The following is a 23,749-nucleotide window of genomic DNA, read 5'->3' as shown; positions in this document are numbered from 1 at the left end:
ATACCCATTTTTCTATACTTCTGCACTGAAAGAAATTTGAATTTCTTCTAAGGAGCTAGCTGTGTTTCTTATATCTTGTTGTTTTCCTATTTCATTTAGCTATATTGAGAAGTTTACTGACTTTCTACGGCTCTTTGTGAGTGTTCACCTACGGAGAATCGAGTCTTATTCCCAATTCCCTGTGCTGGAGTTTCTGACGCTGCTCTTTAAGTACACATTTCATCAGGTAAAACACCAGAGCCTTTTCTCTCCTCCCCACACCTGCTCCTGTTCTTAAACATGGGTTCAGTGGGCAATTATGTAAAACCAAAGGAATAGCTAGAATTTGAGTGGATGTTTTAGAGATTGGGAGCCACGTGTGTGTGTAGAAAGGACTAGGTGTAGGAGAGTATGGTGCTTGGATTAGACATGAAATAGAACCTCAGAGCCCTTAAGAAAAATTAACTACAACAGTCTGGGCTCTAGGACCCTGCAGAGACTTGTTCTTCTCTTCTTTTTTATTTATTTATTTTATTTTAAAATTTTTATTTATTTTTTTTATTGTGAAAATATCGTACAGAGGGGTTACAATTACATGGGCAAGATAACGAGTACATTTCTTTTTCTTTTTTTGGGGGGGGGGGTCCGGTTGTGGGGCCTGAACTCTGGCCCTGGGTGCTGTCCCTAGCTGAAGGCTAGCACTCTACCACTTAAGCCACAGTGCCACTTCTGGCTTTTTTCTTTTTGCTTATGTGGTGCTGGGGAATCGAACCCAGGGCCTCATGCATGCAAGGCAAGCACTCTACCACTGAGCCACCTTCCCAGCCCCATAACGAGTACATTTCTTATCAAGCATTGTTGCCTCTTCCTTTGTTTCCCCTTCCCATCCCTTCTCATTCCCCTCCCATCTCTCCCCCCTCCCCCCAAAAGTTGTAAAGTTTGTTTTTCGACATAATGACTTGTATATCTCATTGTTGCACTGGGTCCACCTGTATCCCTATTTAAACAATTCTTTTTTTTTTTCCTTCCCCTCCACAAATTATACCAACAACAGATACAGTGAAAGCAGACGTTATACCGTGGGGGAGGGACATACAAAGCAACAAAGAAATCATCTTATAAATATGTTAGAAACAATTGCGTGAAAGAAAAAAAAAAAACATTTGAATGTTGTTCTGCTTTTCTAACTAATCATTTATCCCCGTCAGTTCCTGCTTTGAGATTGCTGTTAACCTGTTTGACAGCCCCATTTTGCACAGTGCCCTGCAAGGTGATTGACAGCTTTTTTTTCCCCTCAGTCTATATTAGAAGACCATGGCTATTACTTCCCTTACATTCTTTGAAGCCATTCTGATTTATTTTTGGTTTTGTAATGGTTTGTAGTGGAAAGAGCATGGGAGGAGGAGGGTAAAGGAACTTACTTCTGTCTGTGACTGAATGTCGTATCTCTAGACAGTGATTTCTTTCTCTCCAAAGTAGATTTGAATTGAAGGAGCCTTTTTCCACACAGTCTCAGGTGTTAAGATAGGTTTTTATTGTAACCAGTTTGCCCTGCCTGCCTTGCCTTTTGTCTTTGCCCTGTCTTGCCTTATCTCCTGATGTATTTGTTGTTAGGTTCCATAGGGCCTAATGGTAAAGACTGAAAGCGCCCAGTGGTGATCACCAAGGAAGCAGGGAACTCTAGGCGTATAGTTCTGCCATTCTGGGTGTGTGTGTGTGTGTGTGTGTGTGTGTGTGTGTGTGTGTGTGTGTGTGTGTGTGTGTGTGTGTGTGTGTGTGTGTGTGTGTGTGTGTGTGTGTGTGTGTGTGTGTGTGTGTGTGTGTGTGTGTGTGTGTGTGTGTGTGTGTGTGTGTGTGTGTGTGTGTGTGTGTGTGTGTGTGTTTCTGAGCAATAGTTGGATTAAGTGATTTCATTAAATGGATTTTTTTTTTTTGGGGTACCATAGCCTACTCATGAAGGTTACTTCTCTTGTTTGGACATCTGGACACTGTTTTTGGACTATCTGACAAGTAAAATTAAAAGTCGTCTTGGAGACAAGGAAGCAGTTCTTAACAGGTAAATGTCAGAAACACGGATAAATGGAAGTAGTCATTTTTGCCAGTTATTCCTGGGCTGAGGGGCAGCTGCACAGCTGGTCAGGGAAACAGATGAGTTGTTTAGGCAGTAAAGCCACTGAAAATTTCATTTTTCTTTTAATATCTGGGTTTCTTCAAATTCTTACCTGATTAAAAAATACATAGTTGTTAAAATGTATATGATACATAAATCGTTATTTAAATTGTATATATGTACCTTAGGTATGAGAATGCTTTTTTTGTGTGTGTGTTTTAAAAGACTCTCATTGTAGACATACAAGTAAGTATTTGTTAAATGAATTGAATTACACATGTGATTTGCTTTCAGTAACTAACAGGGAGTAAGAAGGAAGTAGTTTGGTATATAAAAGAGATGGTTGCTCACAGGTTGATAATTAATGTTCAAGTTAGTTGGTAGGGATTAGGGTTTATTATGTTCTTACTCCTATTTGTATATGTTAAACATATATGTATTTGTCATGAAAAAGGATATGTATCTATTTTTAAAACTAGGAAAATGGATGGAAGAACTTAAGATAAATTATCCATTATCCTATAATTGCTTTTTTTTTTTTTTTTTTTGCCAGTCCTGGAACTTGAACTCAGGGCCTGGGCCTGGGTGCTGTCCTAGAGCACTTTTTTTGGGGTGGGGTGGGGTGGGGTGAGGGCCGGTCCTGGGGCCTGAACTTAGAGGCCTAGGCACTGTCACTGAGCTTTTTTTGCTCAAGGCTAGCATTCTACCACTTGAGCCATAGGGCCACTTCCAGCTTTTTTCTGTTTATGTGGTATTGAGGAATTGAACCCAGGGCTTCATGCATGCATGCTACCACTAAGCCACATTTCCCCTGGAGCTTTTTTTTTTTTTTTTTTTTTTTTTGCTCAAGACTAGCATACTACCAATTGAGCCATAGCTCTACTTCCAGCATTTTTAGTGGTTAATTGGAAATAAGAGTCTCATGGACTTTTCTGCCAGGATTGACTTTGAACCATGATTCTCAGATCTCAGCCTCCTGAGTAGCTAGGATTATAGGTGTGAGCCACTGATACTTGGATAGACAATTACTTTTATATATATTACTTTACTTTTTCAACACATACTGTAGGAGAGGTTTGTTTTCTTCCCTGTTTCCCAAGTCAGATTTTCTTGCTATACAGGAAGCAGAAATCACTCTTGTACAGTGTTAGTGCTTCTGGGTGGGAGAGCAGGGAAGCTGGGGATTCATCATGCTAGGAAAGAATGGAAATGTACCATTCTCAGATTGTGGCTATATTTCAAGCTCAAAGGAGGCAAGAGTTCTGTTATATAAGTAGTAATAGAATAGTTTCCTAGTACATTAAATCAGAGTTTTCTATTTCTTGTGTAGACATGGTTTACGGTAGTTACAAGTGATCCAGCACCAAGTACTTTATACACTTATTAGGAAGCATCTTAGGTAGTACTCAGTTTGGTTGTAACTCTTGGATTCTTGCACTCTTCGGATGAGGAGGTTACTGCTCGTGAAAACTGTCCAGTGGATGAAGGAGGTTGTACAGTGTGGACACCAAGACTGGCATGAGATAATCCTAGATTTGATTTCTGGTTTTATAGTTTCTACTTGGATGTACTTGGGTAAATTACTTAGCTTATATAGGCTTGTTTCCTCATTTGTAAAATAGAAATCATGATAGCAGGGCTGGGAAGGTTGTTCAGTGGTAGAGTGCTTGCCTCGCATTCATGAGGCCCTGGGTTCGATTCCTCAGCACCACACATAAACAGAAAAAGCTGGAAGTGGCGCTGTGGCTCCAGTAGTAGAGTGCTGGCCTTGAGCTGAAGAGCTGAGGGACAGCGCCCAGGCCCAGAGTTCAGGCCCACAACCTGCAAAAAAAAAAAAAAAAAAGGAAATCATGATAGCAGTTTTTTTAGACTGTAAGTAAACTAACATATTTAGAATGTTTGACACATTGTAAATGGTCAAAAAATGACACCAGAAAATGGTGATTGTGTTAGTCAGCCTTCTATCACTGTGAAAAGGTACTCAGAAAAACACCTTAAATTAGGAAAAAGGTTTTCTTAGCTTATGGTTTCAGAGGTTTCAGTCCATGGTCACTTGGTTGTGTTGCTTTTGGCTGTGGTGAGGCTGAGCATCATAGTGGGGTACAAGTGGTAGAGCACTACTGATGACCTGATTGTGAATTGGGGGGGGGAGGGAAGGAAAGGACTAGAGATAAGATCTACAAGCCTACTTCCTCCTGCCAGGCCCCACCTCCTAATAACCCCTTTAGCTTTGAACACAGCAATGGCGTATTCCACTGCTCAGGTAGTGCCTTTGTGATTCAGTTGCCTCTGAACAAGGCTAGGCTTCACCAAGCATCAAGCCTCCTATGTGTCTTTGGAGGACCCTTTGTAGCCAAACTTCAGCAGTGGTGGAGTTAGTGACATACTTTTCCCCCAAATGGGCCAAATGGGGAGGGAGTAAGAGGAAAACTCCACCTGGAAAGAGGTTGGGTTGTTTCTGTAAAAACCCTTTTACACTGGTATGGTTTTATGAGTTGTTAAAATTCTAAATAGAATATTGGCATTCCAAGTTTAAGCATTTGTTCTTCTGTTTGCAAGCACTATTTTTGTGATTGTAGAACAGCTTCTAAATTGCAGTGGTATCAGGCCACATGTTATTGGACACAGCAGTAGATACTAGTTTTTAGTGAAGTGGCAACTTGAAGTATTGGTGCTTTTTATTATATCTCTCAGGCTTTTTGAGAGAATAAATATGAAAATGTGTTCTAAAGTATAGTCCAAATGGGAGGTGTGAAGGTGGGTTCCAGTAAGAAAGTACACACTAGCAGGTAACTAGTATTAAACATGCATGTTATTACTAATCTGTGAAGGTTATTGTATGAACTGATGGAGCATTTCCTTTCCTGATAACAGTGCTTCTTTTGGTCAGGTTTTGTGCAGCTACATTTCCTCCTGTAAGACAGTTAGGACTCAGGGAGTCACTTATATCTAGTATGGTGTCCAAGTTTATTATAGTATTGCAATATGTGTATTATATATTTAAATGGTCACAGTGGTAGTGATGACAGTAGCAACAGAAATGGGAAAATATCACTATTACTTGACTGCGCTACCCCCCTGGATAGACCAGTGTCTTTCACCTGATTTGCCTATGTGGGCATCTGATACTACAGTCATCCCTGGTTCTGGCTGGTCATTTCAAACAGTAGTAAGTTTTCTCATATTTTCATGATTTATACTCTATTTTGCACATTTTATGATTTATATTATTTTTTGCCATTCTAGAGGTAGAACAGGGCCTTGGACATGCTATGCAAGCACTACTACTGAGGCATATCCGAGCAAATTACTTTTTACATACAAGCAAAAAACAAAAGCAAAACAAAAGAACAAAATCAAAGCCAGTGTTTGGTATGTGCTGTTAAGTAGCAACTGTGGCTGCGGTCTGTCCCACAGGCTCCCCCTAGTGGTATAAGCCAGCAGACTACAAAGAGGAGTGGATACAGGCGAACTTTGGTTTTTGCAGTCCCTAATGCATTTACACTGTGTATGTTTAAGAAGCTTTTAGGTTCAAGTTTTAACAGTTTGGCAATCACTGCTCCATAAGAGTCCCTGTATTAGAGGCATGATGTTTTTGTAGGAGCAGCGGATATTATTGGCTACTGGTGATTACCATGTTTATTTTAACTGAGAGCTCCTAACTGATCAGAAGCTTTTCAACAGATGGAACTATATGCCCTTGCTTTTGTAATCACATTTGTGGCTTGAGCCAGAATTTCAGAAGCTACTGATCTTTCAGGAAGTAGTCAAGTGTTTACTTGGTATCTTCAATTGGAAACATGAATGTGGTTAAGTCTCAGAAGCAGCACTCATTTCCTGTCACTGTGGTTAAAAGGTTTTGCATTATTCCTCACCAACTAAGTGCCAGGCATTGTGGGTGGGATACAAAAAAATTTTTTTTATTACCCCCCACACACAAAACTTTTGAAGCATAAATGTACACAGATTTATTTTTGGTCCTAGGAGCTTAGAAATTCAGAGTGTACATGTTCCTTCCTAAGTGAGAGTACATGAGAGTTTCTTGATCAGAGCTAGTGAGGCTGGCCAGTGTTAATGGGATAAGTGTTCTGTAACTTGCCTTGCTGACAAAGCTGCTGATTGGGTCAGTTATCCTGATTACAGTTGAGATGGTTATCAGGAAAGGTGGGAAAGGTACAGAATCCTTTTCCTCATTTGCACTTGGAGTTCGCCTTTCTCACCGCTATTGAGAAAGTAGAGCTGGTATTTGTGTAGAGCGGCTGAGAATAGGCACACATTAAATGAATATTAACTGTTAGCCACTCTTTTCATGCTCGTCAGTGTGAAGTCACCTGTGTAGGAACTTATTTGTACAGGAAGATGAGGCAATGTGAGTGGTGAAGCAACCCATTGAGTCAGACCCTGCAAACCTCCTTGTCACATCAATACTGGCAAGTGCTAGCCACAGACCAACAAAGGGATCCTAGGTAACATGAGATTAGACTGTAAACAAATGTGAGTGGACATGAGAAAATTGCTGCATGAGAGGAAGAAGTGCTGTTGTTACAATCGACGTTCGATGTAGCTAATAAACTGTGTTAATTAGGTTTAGATCAGAAGTCCAGTAGCCTTCTAGCTCCTACTAGAAGAACTTTATGCCTCAGTTTGCACATAAGAGTTAGTGAATGACATTTTAGTTATCTTATGAGTTGACAAAGCTATTTTAGTTATCTAATCATAACTTTATTTTTTGCATGCTTGCACATTTCTTATTTGTTTGCTTATATTTATTGGCCTCTATCATGTAGTTGCTTTAACGTGGATCATTTGATCTATTTTTGAGCTTTTTGAGTTCAATAGTTTTCTTCCATTGTGTACAAATACTACCCCTAATCCAGTCAAAACCTCGATTTGGCTTTTCTCCAGACTTTTAGATACTGCCTTTCATTTGCCTTAAAATACTTTCTAATTTCTCTTGAAATCTCTTTACTGTTTTATTTCCAAACATACGGGATTTTTGTAACTCTTTTACTGTTTTCTAGTTAATTTGATTATGATCTGTTACATAGCTTGTATGATTTCAGGGACTTACTTAGAATCACACACTGGTGGCATATGTCAGGGAGACAGAGGTAGGGTAGAGTTTAAGGTTAAGGCCAGTCTTGTTAAAGATAACAGTGAGACCCAGTCTCAAAACCAAGATTAAAACAAATGGCTGAGGGCGTGGCTCAAGCATAGAACACTTGCCTAGGACACATAGGCCCTGGGTTCAGTTTTGAGCACTGTGAAGATGAAAAAGAGATCAGGGAAAGAAAAGAAAAATACTTTGCATGCAAAAAGTTTAACCAAGAGAGGTGGGGACAAGTAATACTAAAACCAAACTAGACTTTTTTTTTGGGGGGGGGTGGTCCAGTTGTGGGGCCTAAACTCTGGGCCTGGGCGCTGTCCCTCAGCTCTTCAGCTCAAGGCTAGCGCTCTACCACTTGAGCCACAGCACCACTTCCAGCTTTTTTTTTCTTTTTGCTTATGTAGTGCTGAGGAATCGAACCCAGGGCCTCATGCATGCAAGGCAAGCGCTCTACCACTGAGCCACCTTCCCAGCCCCCGCCAAACTAGACTTTTAAGACAAAAATTCTACCAGAGGGGAAAAAAGGCCATTCTTCCTTATTTACTTTTTGCGGAGGTTTTAACTCAGGGCCTGGGCACTAGCTCTAAGCTCAAGTCTGGTGTACTCCCACTTTAAGCCACAGCTCCACTTCAGGTTTCTGGTGTTTAATTGGAGTCTGATGGGCTTTCCAAATGGTCTGGCTGGCTTCGAACCATAACCCCCAGATCTCAGCTTCCTGAGTAGCTAGGATTATAAGCATGGGCCACCAGTGCCCAGCAAGGCCTATTCTTATAAAAGTAAAATGTCAGTGCATCGGGGCTGGGAAGGTGGCTCAGTGGTAGAGTGCTTGCCTCACATGCATGAGGCCCTGGGTTTGATTCCTCAGCACCACATAAGCAGAAAAAGCCAGAAGTGACACTGTGGCTCAGGTGGAAGAGCACTAGCCTTGAGCTGAAGAACTGAGGGACAGTGCCCAGGCCCAGAGTTCAGGCCCCACAACTGACCTCCCCCCCCCAAAAAAAAAAAAAGTGCATCAAGAAAACCATTTGGTCCCCAGAACAGTTAATTAAAAAATACTGCTGTTTCTGCTTCACTTGCATGCACCCTTGCCAGCCCTTGGACTCTAGCTGCTTCTTGTGTGAGGCATTGTCTATGGCACTGTTCCCTTCTAGGCTAAATAAAAGCCTCCTTACACTGATGTCTCTGCTCCACACAGGTACGAAGATGCCCTGATCCTCTTGCTCACAGAAGTGTTGAATCGTATCCAATTCAGATACAACCAGGCCCAGCTTGAGGAGTTAGATGATGAGACTCTGGATGATGATGTAAGTGACAATACCCCCAACTGACCCTTAATCGGTGTTCCCTTTTGATAGCAACCAGACTGGAGGCTTACATCCTGTGACTCTGTGCTCTGGAAACTAAGTCAGAGTTGTTTTCAAATTGAGTTGTATACTTGACATTCTTATCTCCTACTGCTTTCCTTTGTCTTACTGATGGTAAAAAAAAAAATGTTCAGTTGGCATTTATACCTATGTGTACAGTGAGGGAGGTGGTTTAGTGAGAACTTGGTGTCCTGTCTTGAATATCTGCCTCCATTCTTTACCTGAGCATCAAGAATACCTGGCTGGGTACTGATGAAAATTAGAGATATTTAAATGATAAGACTAAAATTAAAATAGAATAAAATAGAAAAAACTAGAATGGAAGGAATTCTGTTTTGGAACAGCCTGTTAAAACAGGTTTTAGCTTTGGCGATCTAGGATGGAGGCCACAGAATTTAAATTGCTGAAAGGCCTCCAAGGAAGGTTGTCACTTGCCTGTGGACAACACCATAAGGGCCCTGATTTAGTAAGGTATGTATACATAGACTTATCCTTGGATGTTGTGGAAAGGGGGGAGTGATCCCGATGGGTGGGACAAAGTAAAGGTTTCCAAACCTTTCACAGGTGACTCTTTTTTCTCTGTACTGTTATGCCTGCAGGAGAAAAAGTGGGTTCTTCTGTATAGATTATGGCGTTCTGAGGAAATAGCTTGTTATGAAATCAATTTGTTGGGTTAAAGAATAATTCTAGCCTGGCTTTTTAAAGTGTCAAATAACCTAGTTCTATCATTCTCTATTTCGTCAAAATTTTGTGTCTGAGACCAGACATGAGATAGAGAGAGTGGCAAGGAAGAGGACAGGATTCAGTTGATGCCTTTGTTTCCCCACAGCAGCAGACAGAGTGGCAGCGGTACTTACGCCAGAGCCTGGAGGTGGTGGCCAAGGTGATGGAGCTTCTTCCCACGCACGCCTTCTCAACTCTGGTAACTCATCATTTGAAGGGGAAGGAAGAATCTGATTGGTTCCCTGTCCGTGTAGCATGTATGGCATATGCTTCTTTGTCTCGCCCTCTCTTGCTATGTGCATCTGTATATAACTTAGCCCTCTCCTGTGCGGGAGATGGACTCTAGAGCCTCATGGAATGCTACGCAAATAAATGCCTCACCACTCAGCTACACTTCTGACCCTAATGATTACTTATTAAACAGCAAAGACCTCTACTTTTTTGATGTTAACATTTGTTTGCAAACTTTTAGAAGCTCAGTCTAATCTTGAAGATAATACTTACTTTATAAATGCCTTGATGCCTTCCATCAGTAGAGTGAAGGTGGCCAGACAACACAGCTGCGAAGCTGGCCTCTGTCCAACTCCCTGTGGCACATTGCTAGTCCTCTGCCTGTGTTTTTGTGCTGTGCTCTTCAGTCATAATGTTGATTTCATTAAATGAATATTTATTTATTTATTTATTTATTTATTTATTTATTTATTTATTTATTTATTGTTGATCATGGAGCTTGAACTCAGGGCCTGGGTGCTGTTCCTTAGCTCTTTAGCTCAAGGCTAGTGCTCTACCACTTTCAGCCACAGCTCCACTTGTATGTCTGAGACCAAAACCAAAGAAGAGGACAGGATTCAGTTGATGCCCTTGTTTCCCCATAGCAGCAGACAGAATGGCAGCAGTACTTACGCCAGAGCCTGGAGGTGGTGGTCAGGATGATAGAGCTCAGACACAAAGCCAGCTGGCTTTGGACCCAGATCCTCAGATCTCAGCCTCCTGAAGTAGTTAGGATTACAGCCGTGAGCCACCAGCACCCAGTTACACTAGTATTTATAATAGTGGTTATTTCATTAAATTCATATCTTCCTCTAAGGAAAGATAACTTACTGGAGTTAGCTTTTGTATATACGACCCAGCTGCATGGTGTTCTATGGAAAATGCTGCTTTTTCATTTGTGATGTTTGTGGCAGCTTCAGAAAGAGCCCGCTCTAGTTATGAAGTCTTGGTTGCTGTGTGAACAGTGAAAACTGACTTTCAAATCATGTAGCCTATCTTTTTACCTTGCTATGCATATTAACAAGGCATAATTTAATATTGTTTTCAAGGGCAATATTGTTTCCCTTTGTGCTTGAGGCGAAATACAGCCCCATCTTAGCTCTCAAAGCTTAGCTCTCATTTGGGGGCTGATGTCTCTTGCTAGGAATGTGATAGTCATATCCCAGCATCCTTTGCCATGCTCAAAAAAAAATTCATACTATGGGGCTGGGAATGTGGCTCTGGTAGAGTGGTAGAGTGCTTGCCTAGCATGCATGAAGCTGCCCTGGGTTCAATTCCTCAGTAACACATCAACAGAAAAAGCCAGAAGTGGCATTATGGCTCTTTTATAGAGTGCTAGCCTTGAGCAAAAGAAGCTCAGGGACAGTGCCCAGATCCTGAATTCAAGCCCCAGAACTGACCCCCCCCCACCCAAATCATACTATTATGTACATTACATAATAGTTTCAACTATAAAAATGGGGTAGGTGGTGGATAGCAAAAGGAGCCCTCTCTTCCTAGCTGTATATAAAGGTTCTTGGAGAAAAATTCTGGATTTTGACCCGCTCTCCATAGGTACTTGATGTTTTAATGTTAAAAACTTGTTAAAACTTGCATTTATGATTTTTAAAAAATCTTTCTGTTTTCAGTTCCCAGTTCTTCAAGACAACTTAGAAGTTTATTTGGGATTACAGCAGTTTGTAGTTACTTCAGGCTCAGGTAAATTGGTTTTTATTTTCAAATTTAACCTAATATTAAAAAAAAAAATGGACCAATAACATAATCTGCTCTCTGTAGCTCCTCTTCCCCACAATTCTCACTTCTAAACAGAAGTTTAAATCGTCCTGATGCAGAGAAGCTGTAGGGGCTGACATTGATTTACAAAGAAAAGTTTGGAAAGAAGCTAATTGGGGCAAAGAAGTAGTACTTACTAAAACCCCAGAATATTCTATGTTCTTTCAAATAGAGTTACTGAAAAGGAAAAGGCCTTGCACTTCCCTGCCATGTGCTCTTTGTCTGGTTGGTAAAATTACAATAGAGGAGCTGCTCTGAGCAGGCAGGCATGCTCACAGTGCAGTACCCTGCTTGGATGGTTCAACCCCCTACCTGGATGGTTCCCCCCTCCCTGTGGAGGAGAGCTGCAGAGCCTTTGGGCTGTGCTTTACAGACCGCCCTGATGACAATACTGAAAATAGCCTCCATTTATAGAGTACTCATCATATGTCAGGCATTGTGTTTCCCTGTGGTTGCATTCTCTCCACTGGCCTGTAACGTATAAGCACTGCTACTCATACTCCAGTTTTACAGAAGAGGACACTGACGTTCCAAGACCCACTGTCACATGGCTGGTTAATGCTAGTCTCAGGATGGGAGTGGTGAAAAGCTGACATAACTGACATTTCTGCTAGGTGAAAACACCTGTAACTTGAGCCTCAGGTGTCCTTCCTGCCTGCCGTCTTCCTTCTGCAAATTCACTTGCTGCTCCTTGTGCCATTGCCTTGCAGGAGGTACACTGGTCCTGACCTCCAGCCCTTCTGTTGTCTCAGTGGCAGGCACCGAGCTGCTCAGAGGACAGCTTCCTGTGCTTCCCCTGGTCCTCTCCCTGCTCTTTCTGAGGCTGCCCTTCCTGGTGGCCCCAGAGGGCTTGTTTCCATGTCTGTTAGCTTTGAAAACAACACAGTAAGCCCCAGGAGGCTGATGGGGCTTGGCAGATACTGGTCCTGGCTTTCAGTGGCTTACACAAACTTTCAAAAGGCATTTTTTCAAAACAAACATGGCTGTAATATGCCTGTCATCACTAATGAAAAATCATTTGAATGTACAAATGCTAAACATTCCAGAATCCCCATCATGGGGAATAATTGTGCACAGGTGATCTCTCCCTCAGAGCCATTAACCCAAATTAGAATCTCCTCCAGACCCAAAGAACATTATGTGAATATGTATGTTTGTAGGTTTCTTTTGAAACAAGATGGCCTCAGACCATTACAAATTACAGATGTACAATACTATACCTTTCCCATTATTCTCCCTCCCCTCCCTCCTTCCCTTCTTCCCTCTTTCCCTCCTTCCCTCTGTCATTTTGCCACCCAAGCCTAGGCATCCAGCTCAGCCTCTTCCTGGTTATTTTGGAGACTGAATCTAGTAAACTTTGCTATCTACGCTGGCCTTGTCATGATCCTCCTGGGTAGCTAGGATTATAAGTATGAGCCTACACCATTATTCTTGATCTATAACAAATATCAACTATGTTAATGTCCCCACCCACAACTGACCCTAGATTTCCTATTCATCTTTATGGTGAGTCTGTCTAGGTAAAATCTGCGGTGGGTATTTTTTAATCCTTTTTAGACTATTGATAACTCAGAGCTTCACATTCTAGAAAGAGAATACATTTCCACTAAATTAAATATCACATACCTGTCCTCATTGAAACCCATTTACTGGCAGTTTCACAGAACATTTGGCTCTTCCAGAGCATTTATAAATCTTTTCCCAGCACTGATCTGTGGTGCATATCGCATGGCAAAACCTCTCAGGCCAGTGAAATGCTTATTTCCTGCTTTAAAATGAACTTTCTTCTCCATGACAAAGCATTCTCTCATGCCTTAGTGGCTCAGAAGCCAAGTTTCCAGTGCAGAAAGCTATTAAAAAAATTGAAATTGCTGAGTACAGTTTGTTCCCTGGTTCCCATGGCCATTTGCCCCTCCAAATAACTTCCCTGCTATATTGGTCTGCCTTTCTGCCTCTCAATAGAAATCATGTTATCTTTTCTCTTCACAGCTTGTGGCCTCTTTCCTTTCATTTGCATTGACTTAAGCCCAGCCTCTACTATTTTTTTTTTTTAAACCCTGCTTTTAGTGCTGGGGGTTGAACCCAAGGCCTCACATATGCACTCTGTTGAGCTGTATCTCTGGCTCTTCAGCCTGTAATTCTAGTGTCTCATCTGACACATGTGACAGTGGGAGTCAAGGCACCTTTGCTGCTGCTATGATCATTGGAGACCATTGGGTGTGCTCAGAGCCCGCCTTTCCCTGCTTTGCTAGTACATTCATATTTGGAAGAGTGGATGTACTTACTGTTACCATGCCAACCCCGATCTTGTCTCCAAGTCCTCAGGAAAAACCAAGGCAAGCACATCTGTATGGCATGGCAATTTCCTGACAGTTGTTGTATGGCACTTGTGCTCCTTGCAGGCCATCCTTGACTCTCACTATCTGTCTAGTGGATTAGGAAACTCTTTGGTGTTGTATCCATTTTACATGTGGCTGTGCCACTCGTCATGGATAGCTTCCTTCAGCTCGAAGTAACTTCTTTTTTTTTTTTTTTCTTTCCCCTTTTTCTTTCTTTTTTTTTTTTTTTTTTTTTTTTTGTCCAGTCATGGGGCCTGAACTCTGGGCCTGGGTGTTGTCCCTCATCTCTTCAGCTCAAGGCTAGCGCTCTACCACTTGAGCCACAGCGCCACTTCCGGCTTTTTTCTTTTTTGCTTATGTGGTGCTGAGGAATCGAACCCAGGGCCTCAAGCATGCAAGGCAAGCGCTCTACCACTGAGCCACCTTCCCAGCCCCTCGAAGTAACTTCTTTATAACTATTTTGCTTAGCATGCAAGCTTTCTTGTTTGCATGACAAGGCATTGTTTTCTCTACAATATATAAACATTCATTCCTTGCGCTGCTTGGGGTTATGACTTGTTTGTTCTCTTGGAGTGGAATACTTTAAGCACTAATTTTCATGCTTTCACCCTCCCTCATGACCCTCAAACAAGAAAATTAAATGATACTTTCCATTAAGATGCCCCTCCCCGGGCAGCGATTTGCAGAGGAGCTGTTCTTTGGATGTAGCTTAGAACATGTTTAGGCTACTTCAGGATGACTTAGAGGATACTTCAAAAGTCTCTTCTAAACTTACATGTAGCATGATCTCACTTAAGATTCTACTTTATAGATGTTCTGTGCTTTGGGGGGAAATATAAGCCTTAGTCAGAATGGAAAAAAGTGCAAGTCAATATGAACAGCTCTTCACTCCCCCTCCCACACCCACTATAGTTGGTACCTTGAATAATTTTGTGGCAGGACAGATAGGTTTTTAGACTGGAGGCAGATAGCATTTTGGATACGTCTAGCCTCTATTGTCTGTCTGCCTTTCAGACAGAACAGGAAAGAACCACCTGCCCTTTTGATCAACACAATGCTTCCTTCCATGACATATATATGTTGAGGTGAACTGTAAGGACTTTCAGTTTTGTGCAGTAGTCAGTGGTCAGCAATTTCATATGTTTCAGCCTAGTAGTTTCAAATGCATAGCATTTCCAGTCTACTTTCTATTCTAGGCACTATGCTTTGCCAGATGAATCAGGGCAAGTTTAGAGGGGAGAGATTGTGATGGCAAGGATTCTCAGGAGAGTAAAAGGGATTAGAGGGGCCTAGAACCATACTTTTTTTTTTTATTACATTCCAATTTTGCCACGAGAACGGTGAATTGCATGGCAGCACAGCCCTGTCATTTAGCAAGGCAGGCCTCTCAACCCTTAGGGGTTTATCCTGAAACAGTGGTGGGCACAGGCAGCAGGTTTGGCATATTGCTTAGAGTAGCAGCTCTGCCCTGGAAATAGGACCGTGTTGTGCACATTACTGATGAGGCCTCCCTGAGTGTGTTTTCTTGTATATACAGTTTTGCTGGTATCAATACCTTACCATCTTTAGAGGCATCAGGATGGAATTCCTCTGTGTTAGTGTATCCGAGGCCCTCTGTTCCTTCCCTTCCACTCTGTCCCTCCTGTGGCAACACATGTGGATAGACTTTTAGGTGGAAGCTGTGCCCAGTGTTCCTGCGTGGTCCTGGGAAGCAATCTGTAGGTGGCTAGGTTTGGTGAATTGGTTTTGTCCCCGGCAGCTGGTCTGAAGGAACCGCAGTCTGTAATGACTGAAGTGACTGGTATGTTACGTTCCAGGACACAGGCTGAACATCACTGCGGAAAACGACTGCCGGCGCCTGCACTGCTCCCTGCGAGACTTGAGCTCTCTGCTGCAGGCTGTGGGCCGCCTGGCCGAGTACTTCATTGGGGACGTGTTTGCTGCTCGCTTTAATGACGCCCTCACAGTCGTAGAGAGGTAGGCGGGCTGCCCTAGAACTCGCCCTCTTCAGAACTTACCTCCCCTTCTGTGCGGGACAGCTGTTGCGTGTACATTCCTGTCTCTGGCACCAGCTCTGAGAGGGGCTTCACTGTTAGCTTTTCTGAACTTCACTTGTTTCATATGGAAAATGAAGGGGAACCATTTATCATGAGAGTTAAATAAGGTGCTTAGCATAAGCCAACCATGTAACAGAGCAGTGGACACATCTGTTACCTCACTGATGTGTAGAGATATAATAAAAATGGTGTTGGATTGGAACGAGCCAGTTGGAGTCAGTGTCCAGTCCTTCCTTACATGATTTAACAGCATGAAGAAAACAAGTGGGCAGCTCACTGCCAGAGTTGAAAGTTGTCTGTGGTCTGTCCAGTGCCTTAGGGGCCTGGCCTGAGAGTGAGTCCAGCCTGGCTCCTTTCATACCTGCTCTTTTTTGGATCTTTGCATGAAATGTGGCTGCATTTGACGGGGGAAGGTTTTCCTTTGCACAGTTCTTCCCCACACTTGCACTCTAAAAGTCACAGGTAAACCGTAAGAGATTCAAACCATTTCAAGGGTTGATTAGATCAAAGCTGGCTATGTGTGAGTCCAGCCTGAAGACCTAGAGTCCTTAAGCTTTCAAGGGTGCAAATAGGCTCCTTGCTGGGTCACATGCATGCACTGAGTCCCAGTAGCTGACTTCTGTCCACACCCAGTTTTTCTTTAACTGTTAATTTCTTAGCTTAAAAAATTTAAACCCTTGAAAGATTAAAATTTTAAGTTCCTTGAAAGCCAGGTTATATTAACAGTAAAAGCACCATACAATATTGGGAATTCTTTTGCGGGGTGGGGGTGGGGGTGTGTGTGCGTGGTCCTGGGGCTTGAATTCTGGGCCCAAATGCTGTCCCTGAGCCTCTTTGTGCTCAAGGCTAGCCATATTACCACTTCTTGGTTTCTTTCTGAGTAGTTTGTTGGAGATAAGAGTCTCATGGGCTTTCCTGCCTGGGCTGGCTTTGAACTGCAAACCTCAAATCTCAACCTCCTGACTAGCTAGGATTATAGATGTGAGCCACTGGTGCCTGGCCAATAGTAGGAAATTTTTTAAAGTGGGTGTGCACGTTTTATTTAATTTTATTGTGTGTAGAGAAACAGTATTGCCATTGTACTTTTGAGTCAATTGTGGCTTAGAGGTAGTTAGTATACCTTGTCCATTTTACATGGTTTATGAGAGAGAGAGCCCATGGAATTTAACTGCTATGCTCTTGCCAAACAACAGCATGTCTAATTCCAGTTTGTCTGTCTTCATTTGCACTAATTTTTAGCTGGGATAGGATATGGAACCCATGGATTAGATGTCCATTGTTTTAGTTTACTCGAGCAATACTGACATGTCTGTCAGTCATTATAACTGGGGTGAGAGTGTATCAGAGATCCCTTGTCATTATCTTATAAGTCCTATGTATGCCTCTCTCCCTGTCAGTGCTGAGCAATGCTTGCTATTTGTGTGCATTTGGATTACAGTGTGAAAAGAAGGCTCTTTCTTATGACCTAACTAGTCAATGTGGTTAATATATATACAAGCATTTGTTAGCCCTTTTGTATTTACAATACCTTGACCATAGTCATTAAATAGTCTTCTAAGCATTTTTTAAAATTAAATGTAATATATTCCATTATATCCATTCTATTTTTAAGACTTTTTTTTTTGGCCAGTCCTGGGGCTTGAACTCAGAGCCTGGGCACTGTCTCTGAGCTTCTTTTGCTCAAGGCTAGCACTCTACCACTTGAGCCACAGCACTACTTCTGGCTTTTTCTGTTTATGTGGTACTAAGGAATCGAACCCAGGGCTTCATGCAAGCTAGACAAGCACTCTACCACTAAGCCACATTCCCAGCTCTTTTAAGACTTGGTACCATAAATATTTTAGTGAGTGTCTTTGTACAGAAATCATGTCTGTCTCAGATTATTTTCTTTGGGTAAAATTAAAGGTCTAGTGTGGATTCTTTTGTTTTGAAAAAGTCTGCGGTTAGGGCATTTCTTTGCTGGTACCTTGTCAGTTTTGTTCATTTTTGTCCTTATCCTTAAAGTCCATTTTCACCTGTTTCTTTGCCAACAGGTTGGTTAAAGTCACTCTATATGGATCTCAGATTAAACTGTACAACATTGAAACAGCTGTGCCATCGGTGTTGAAACCTGACCTCATTGATGTGTGAGTAGATTGGTGTACGTGCCTCCTTAAGAAAGACCACATTCTTGCCTTCAGACAGTTAGATAGAGGGAAGGGGGTAGTGGTGCCAGGGTTAGGGGTGTGACTCTTAAACTCTAAGTGTAGAATGAAGATTCTAATAAGAGAATATTCTAGAGAGAGTATTGGCTTGTGTGTCTGAGACAGGGTACTGGAGGGAGTGGAATTTGTTGGATGATGAGCCAGGAGGAGAAGGTGGTTCTGTAGAATAGGCATTGAAAGCAGCGGAACTGCAGGCGAGGAAAGCTTATAGTTAGGGAGGGGAGGCTGCAAGGCCCTCCAGGACTGCTGTGGGGACACCTTCGTAGGTTTTGTTTTGTTTTGTTTTGTTTTTGCCAGTACTGGGGCTTAGACTCTGAGCCTGAGTGCTGTCCCTGAGCTCCTTTTGTTCAAGAATAACTCTCCACTGCTTGAGCTGCAGCACCACTTCTGGCTTTTTATCTGAGTAGTATGGACTTTCCTGCCCAGGCTGGCTTCAAACCATGAGCCTCAGATCTCAGCCTTCTGAGTAGCTAGGATTACAGGCATAAGCCACCAGTGCCAGCCCACCTTTGTATCTTTTAATAGATCAATCACTGCAACTGCAAGTGTGTGAATAAAAATACTTTAATACTCACAAGATGCTCAGACACTAGATTGGGTATGGGGAGAGTTTTTTTTTTTTTTTTTTTTTCAGATAAGGGGTAGGTTTATTCAGTAGACCTGCTTGGACCAGGCAAGGGTGGCACTCCACGTGGCTGGGAAAGGCCTGGGAATGAGAGAGAGCTGGGAAGAGAGGAAAGAGAGAGAAAAGAGCAGAGCACTCACGTGGTATTCAGGTGGCACTCCACGTGGCTGGGAAAGAGAGAGAGCAAGAGAGCAAGAAAAGAGCAGCAAGAGCTAGAAATGAACAGAGAGAGTAAAAAAGCTGGGGAGAGTTTTGTGAGGGTTTCTGTCTAATTCAGTGTGACACCACTAGAGGTAGTGGCCCTTTCTAGAAAATGAATAAAATGGAGGAGAAGGTTGTGGGAATCCCAACATACTGCTGCTGGCTGTAATCACAGAGCCTGCAGCTGGCATGGGAATGGTAAGAAGAGGACAATCTCAGTGACTGAGCCCTCTGCCTATGGAATCTGATACCACCTCCAGATTACTACTAGTATAAGATAGGATGGCTAGGGCAAGAGGATACTCGTAGAGCGGCTTCTGCTGGCCTCCCTGCATGTGTGTGCTCATCCAGGAGCTTCTGGTTTTTCTGGAAGTACAGTTAGCTGATTAAATTACTAGAGAGCCAAAAGGTTCCACTCTGAGCTGGTTCCAAGGTTCCTCTGGTAGCCAGGCTTCCATCCTGTGGCTATGAACTCACTATTAAGGTGTGTTTAGGTGTGTTTGAAAGGATGTTCTGTAGGTGACAATACTACCTTTCACTCTGCTCTAAAGCAGTTGGACAAACGAAGGACAAAAGGCCAAATATTTTAAAACAAAGTATTGCTATGGTCAACTTAGGGCATCATAAGGGGTATAAGAGCTGTGAGCTAGAGTTGTGGACAAAACCAAAACAAATACAGTATCAAAAGCAAGACAGAGAAGGATACAGAGAATGTGTTCCTTCAGAGATTCTGATTTTGGTAAGATGGCAAAAGGCTCAAGATTTTTGCATAATAAAGAAGACCCTTGGGTTATTTTGAAGCAAAACGTCTAGGATTACACTTTGATAAGCCTATAGATAGGGGAAACCACTAGGAAAGCAGCAAAGAGAAGAGATAGAGGGCCTAAGGGCTGAGTCTTATCCCAGAGATTCCCTACACTAGGCCTGCTATGTGCCAAATTCTGTCCACTTCCTGCTTTTGTAAATAAAGTGTCAAAGGACAAAATTACAACTTAAAAGATTTTTTGAGGCGTTGGTAGTGCTGGGGATTGAACCTGGAGCATGCTAGGTAAGTGTTCTACCACTCCTCAATTAATATTGCCAGCCCCCTTTTACTTTTATTTTGGGATGGGGTCTCTCTATGTTGTCCAGGCTGGCCTCAACTCATCATCATCCTGCTTAGCCTCCTGAGCGCTGGGATTACAGATGTGCACCATCATGCCTACGCTCAGCAAAAAATCTTAATTGCCTTTATTTTTCAGTTTTAGAATATAATGTTTCAGTGAGCTGGGTAGAGGAGGTTGCTTTTATAGACAGAAAAGGTTTGAAGAAACAAAAGTAAAGAGAGGAAATGGTCATCTCAAAGTACTTTCTCTGCAAGTAGGGACAGGGAGACAATACTAGCAAAGAAAGTGATTGCCTTTTTTGTGAAAGGATCAAGGCAGAGGGAACTTCTTTATCTTGGGTTTTTTTTTTTTTTTTTTGTCGGTTGTGGGGCCTGAACTCTGGGCCTGGGTGCTGCCCCTCAGCTCTTCAGCTCAAGGCCAGCACTCTACCACTTGAGCCTCAGCCCCACTTCCAGCTTTTTCTGCTTATGTGGTACTGAGGAATCGAACCCAGGGCCTCATGCATGCAAGGCAAGCACTCTACCACTGAGCCACCTTCCCAGCCCTGAAAGTACCTGACTGGGGAAATTTTGTTGTTAGCTTTCTAATCCTGAATTCTAGGATCATCAAGTGAGCAGCTTAGTTTGATCTTGGCGACCGTGATTGATACTTGTGTTTGAGTTTTAGCTGGTGTTTTGGAGCTCAAGGCAGCAGCTTTGTCCCAAATGGTGGACACCTGTGACTTTTATTTAACTCAAGTTTACTATCTATGCCATGCCCATTCATTTATGTATCATCTATGGCTGCCTTTGTTGAATGGTTGAGTTGAATGGTTATGACAGGGAGGATGGCCTACAAAGCCTACAGTACATACACTATGATTTATGATTTGCCTATTCCTGTTATACAGCATTCCTGAGCTGCAAATTAAGTAAATGATGGGAAGACAAACTTCTCCTCATGATCTTACAACTTTTTAAAAAGCTGATTTCTTCTTTAAGAATTAGAGAAAGTTGTGAGGCATCTGTTGAGAAAGATGCCAATTTGCTCATGAACATGAGTTGTTCCCTATGACTGCAGGGAGCATACAAGCCCCGCCCAGCCTTGGGAGCCCTAACTGTGCTAGATTGAAGGCCTCTGATTCCAAAGACTTGGAAGTCTGTATTAGTGCTATTTTGACATAGCTAGTGCCCCAGTATCTGAGAGAATAATTTACAGGAGGAAGGTTTTATTTTGTTGATGTTTCAGAGGAATCAGTCCATGGAAAGAAAGCTTAGTCTCCTAAGCTAAGACAGAACACCACAGCAGCTGAAGCCTATATCTGGGGAGAACTGTTCACTCCTGGAAGACAGAAGCAGGGGAGAGGGGAAGGGGTTGGGACCCAGAGTAGTCCCACCAGCTGGAGATAAAATGTGGAATGCACGAGCCTGTGGGGGACATTTTTTTTTGGGGGGGGGGTCCGGTCGTGGGGCCTGAATTCTGAGCCTGGGCGCTATCCCTCAGCTCTTCAGCTCAAGGCTAGCACTCTACCACTTGAGCCACAGCGCCACTTCCGGCTTTTTTCTTTCTGCTTATGTGGTGCTGAGGAATCGAACCCAGGGCCTCATGCATGCAAGGTAAGCGCTCTGCCACTGAGTCACCTTCCCAGCCCTGTGGGGGACATTTTATATTTAAACCATAACAGTGTTCTTTCCCCCTTTGGTTTTGTGTTTAAAACATAAGTAAAGGTAGAATGATTTATGGATTTGAATACAAAATACAAAATCACTGTCTTTTCCCTATAAATTCCAAACTTTTTTTTTCCTTGCCAATCCTAGAGCTTGAATTTAGGGCCTGCATGTGTCCTTGAGCTTCTTTCTCAAGGCTCACTTTCTACCATTTGAGCCACAGCTCTGCTTCCTGTCTTTTTTTTTTTCTTTTTTTTTTTTTCTTTTTTGGGTCCGGTCGTGGGCCCTGAACTCTGGGCCTGGACGCTGTCCCTCAGCTCTTCAGCTCAAGGCTAGCGCTCTACCACTTGAGCCACAGCACCACTTCTGGCTTTTTTCTTTTTGCTTATGCGGTACTGAGGAATCGAACCCAGGGCCTCATGCATGCAAGGCAAGCGCTCTACCGCTGAGCCACCTTCCCAGCCCCCCCCCTCCTTTTTTTTTTTTTTGTTTTTTTGAAAGTAGGTAATTGGAGAAGAGTCTGCCAGTCCTGCCTGGGTGGCTTTGAACCATGATCGGATCTCAGCTTCCTGAGTTGCTAGGGTTATGGGTATGAGGCCACTGGCTCCTGAATTCATGTCCAAATCCTTCCTTCCTTCCTTCCTTCCTTCCTTCCTTCCTTCCTTCCTTCCTTCCTTCCTTCCTTCCTTCCTACTTCCTTCCTTCCTTCCGCTTAAACTCAGGGCTTGGGTACTGTCCTTGAGCTTCTTTTACTCAAGGCTAGCACCCTACCATTTGAGCCACAGTGCCACTTCTGGCTTTTTCTGTTTATGTGGTACTGAGGAATTGAACCCAGGACTTCATGCATGCCAGGCAAGCACTCTACCACTAAGCCACATTCCCAATCCCACCCCCACCCCCCATTAATACTTTAGCATGAATCTCTTTCATGTAAGGTCACTCTCCTCCAGAATGGTAACATGATCAACACTCAAAGGGTTTAATGGATGAAGTAATAATGTGGTTTGTACTCAAATGTCTCCAGTTGTCCCAGGAATGTTACAACTAATTACGAACCATATGTTAACTTTCTGCTACAACCTAGATCAGACTTCAGTCATGCATGGAGTGCACAAGCATGTGTGCGAGAGCCTGTGAGATGGTTACTGTCTTTGCTTTTGGGTCCGATCAAGAGGCCCCTATTGTGAGTTTGCCCTGTAGTTGTACATTGAGTTTTATTGTAAAGTGCTATCTGCCTGTATCCTAGCTCTGTCCCTGAAAGGTCCCAGAAGCAGGTACACTAGTAAGTGTAGCCCCTCATACCCAGGTCTGAAAGGAGCCAGTGTGCCTTAGAGTAATCCTGTAAGACAAAGGCAGGGTGGTCTTAGGGAAGATTGTGGTTTGAGGAAGTGTGGTGTGAGGGTTGGTAACATTCCACAAGGACACATGGGGGCTGGCTTAATGGGCTTTTCTGATCACCAGTAGAAAATAAGGATGCTGTTAATGGTGTGTGTGTGTGTGAGAATAGATTTACATATGAATCCATATTGATTCTTGATTTATATTGATATAAATTCATGTAGAGTTTATATATTCATATTGATCTAAAGAAGAGATAGGACGAAAACCTTGACAGAAGAAGATTGCCAGCAGAGAAACAGAAAAGGAAAGATAAAATTAGAAAAATAACCAGTTGCCGATGATTTTAGGTAGGGCCCTCCAGTTTGTTTATTTCATCTTGTAGTGACACCCACAGGTTGCTTAGTAACTATTACAGAAAGGGGAGAAATTACATTTAGGTAGATGACAGGTATGGAATCTCTTTTACAACTGCATCGCCTTAGTAAGATTTATTGTTGAGCATCTTGGGCATCTATTTTACTACACATTAATGCAGTAGGACCCTAGGCAGAAAGGAAGCATGGTCTCTGCCACCTCAGTTCTCCTCTAGCCAGACAGATGGACAAGGGAAGCTTGAACTTTAGATTGTCATATTGAAACCCACTTTACAAAGCCGAAATATCTGGTACTTATCTGCATCTTGGTTTGCAGCTGTAGGTATTAAATTTTCACTAGTTCTTATCACTTTGTTGATTCTGATCTTGCAATTTTACCTCTTCTCAGTGAACTTATAGATTTTGTATATTACAGAAAGATTGGGTAAGATCTGATAGACATTCATTGACCATCTGTGTTCTAGGTGGCCAGATGGAGGTGATGAGTAGTTGAATTTTCAGCTCCTGGATGGGCAGGTTAATGATTTCCA

The 23,749-nt window shown here is 42.7% G+C and overlaps 1 protein-coding gene across 2 annotated transcripts in view; it reads left to right on the top strand.

The window, feature by feature from the left end:
• LOC138841698 (exportin-6) overlaps positions 1–23,749 on the top strand; it is an 87,944-nt gene that overhangs the window by 48,093 nt on the left and 16,102 nt on the right. The window contains exons 8-14 of one of the 2 annotated variants that reach the window (XM_070042476.1): positions 100–226; positions 1,926–2,035; positions 8,392–8,500; positions 9,393–9,482; positions 11,182–11,251; positions 15,483–15,642; positions 17,756–17,848. In XM_070042476.1, the coding sequence (XP_069898577.1) occupies positions 100–226; positions 1,926–2,035; positions 8,392–8,500; positions 9,393–9,482; positions 11,182–11,251; positions 15,483–15,642; positions 17,756–17,848 (759 nt within the window). Of the gene's footprint in view, positions 1–99; positions 227–1,925; positions 2,036–8,391; positions 8,501–9,389; positions 9,483–11,181; positions 11,252–15,482; positions 15,643–17,755; positions 17,849–23,749 lie in introns of both variants that reach the window. The other variant, XM_070042475.1, reaches the window with a different exon arrangement.

Source organism: Dipodomys merriami, unplaced genomic scaffold (assembly GCF_024711535.1).
Source record: "Dipodomys merriami isolate MVZ:Mamm:240054 unplaced genomic scaffold, mDipMer1.0.p SCAF_328, whole genome shotgun sequence".
NCBI lineage: Eukaryota > Metazoa > Chordata > Mammalia > Rodentia > Heteromyidae > Dipodomys > Dipodomys merriami.
This window is presented reverse-complemented; position numbering and strand designations above follow the sequence as displayed.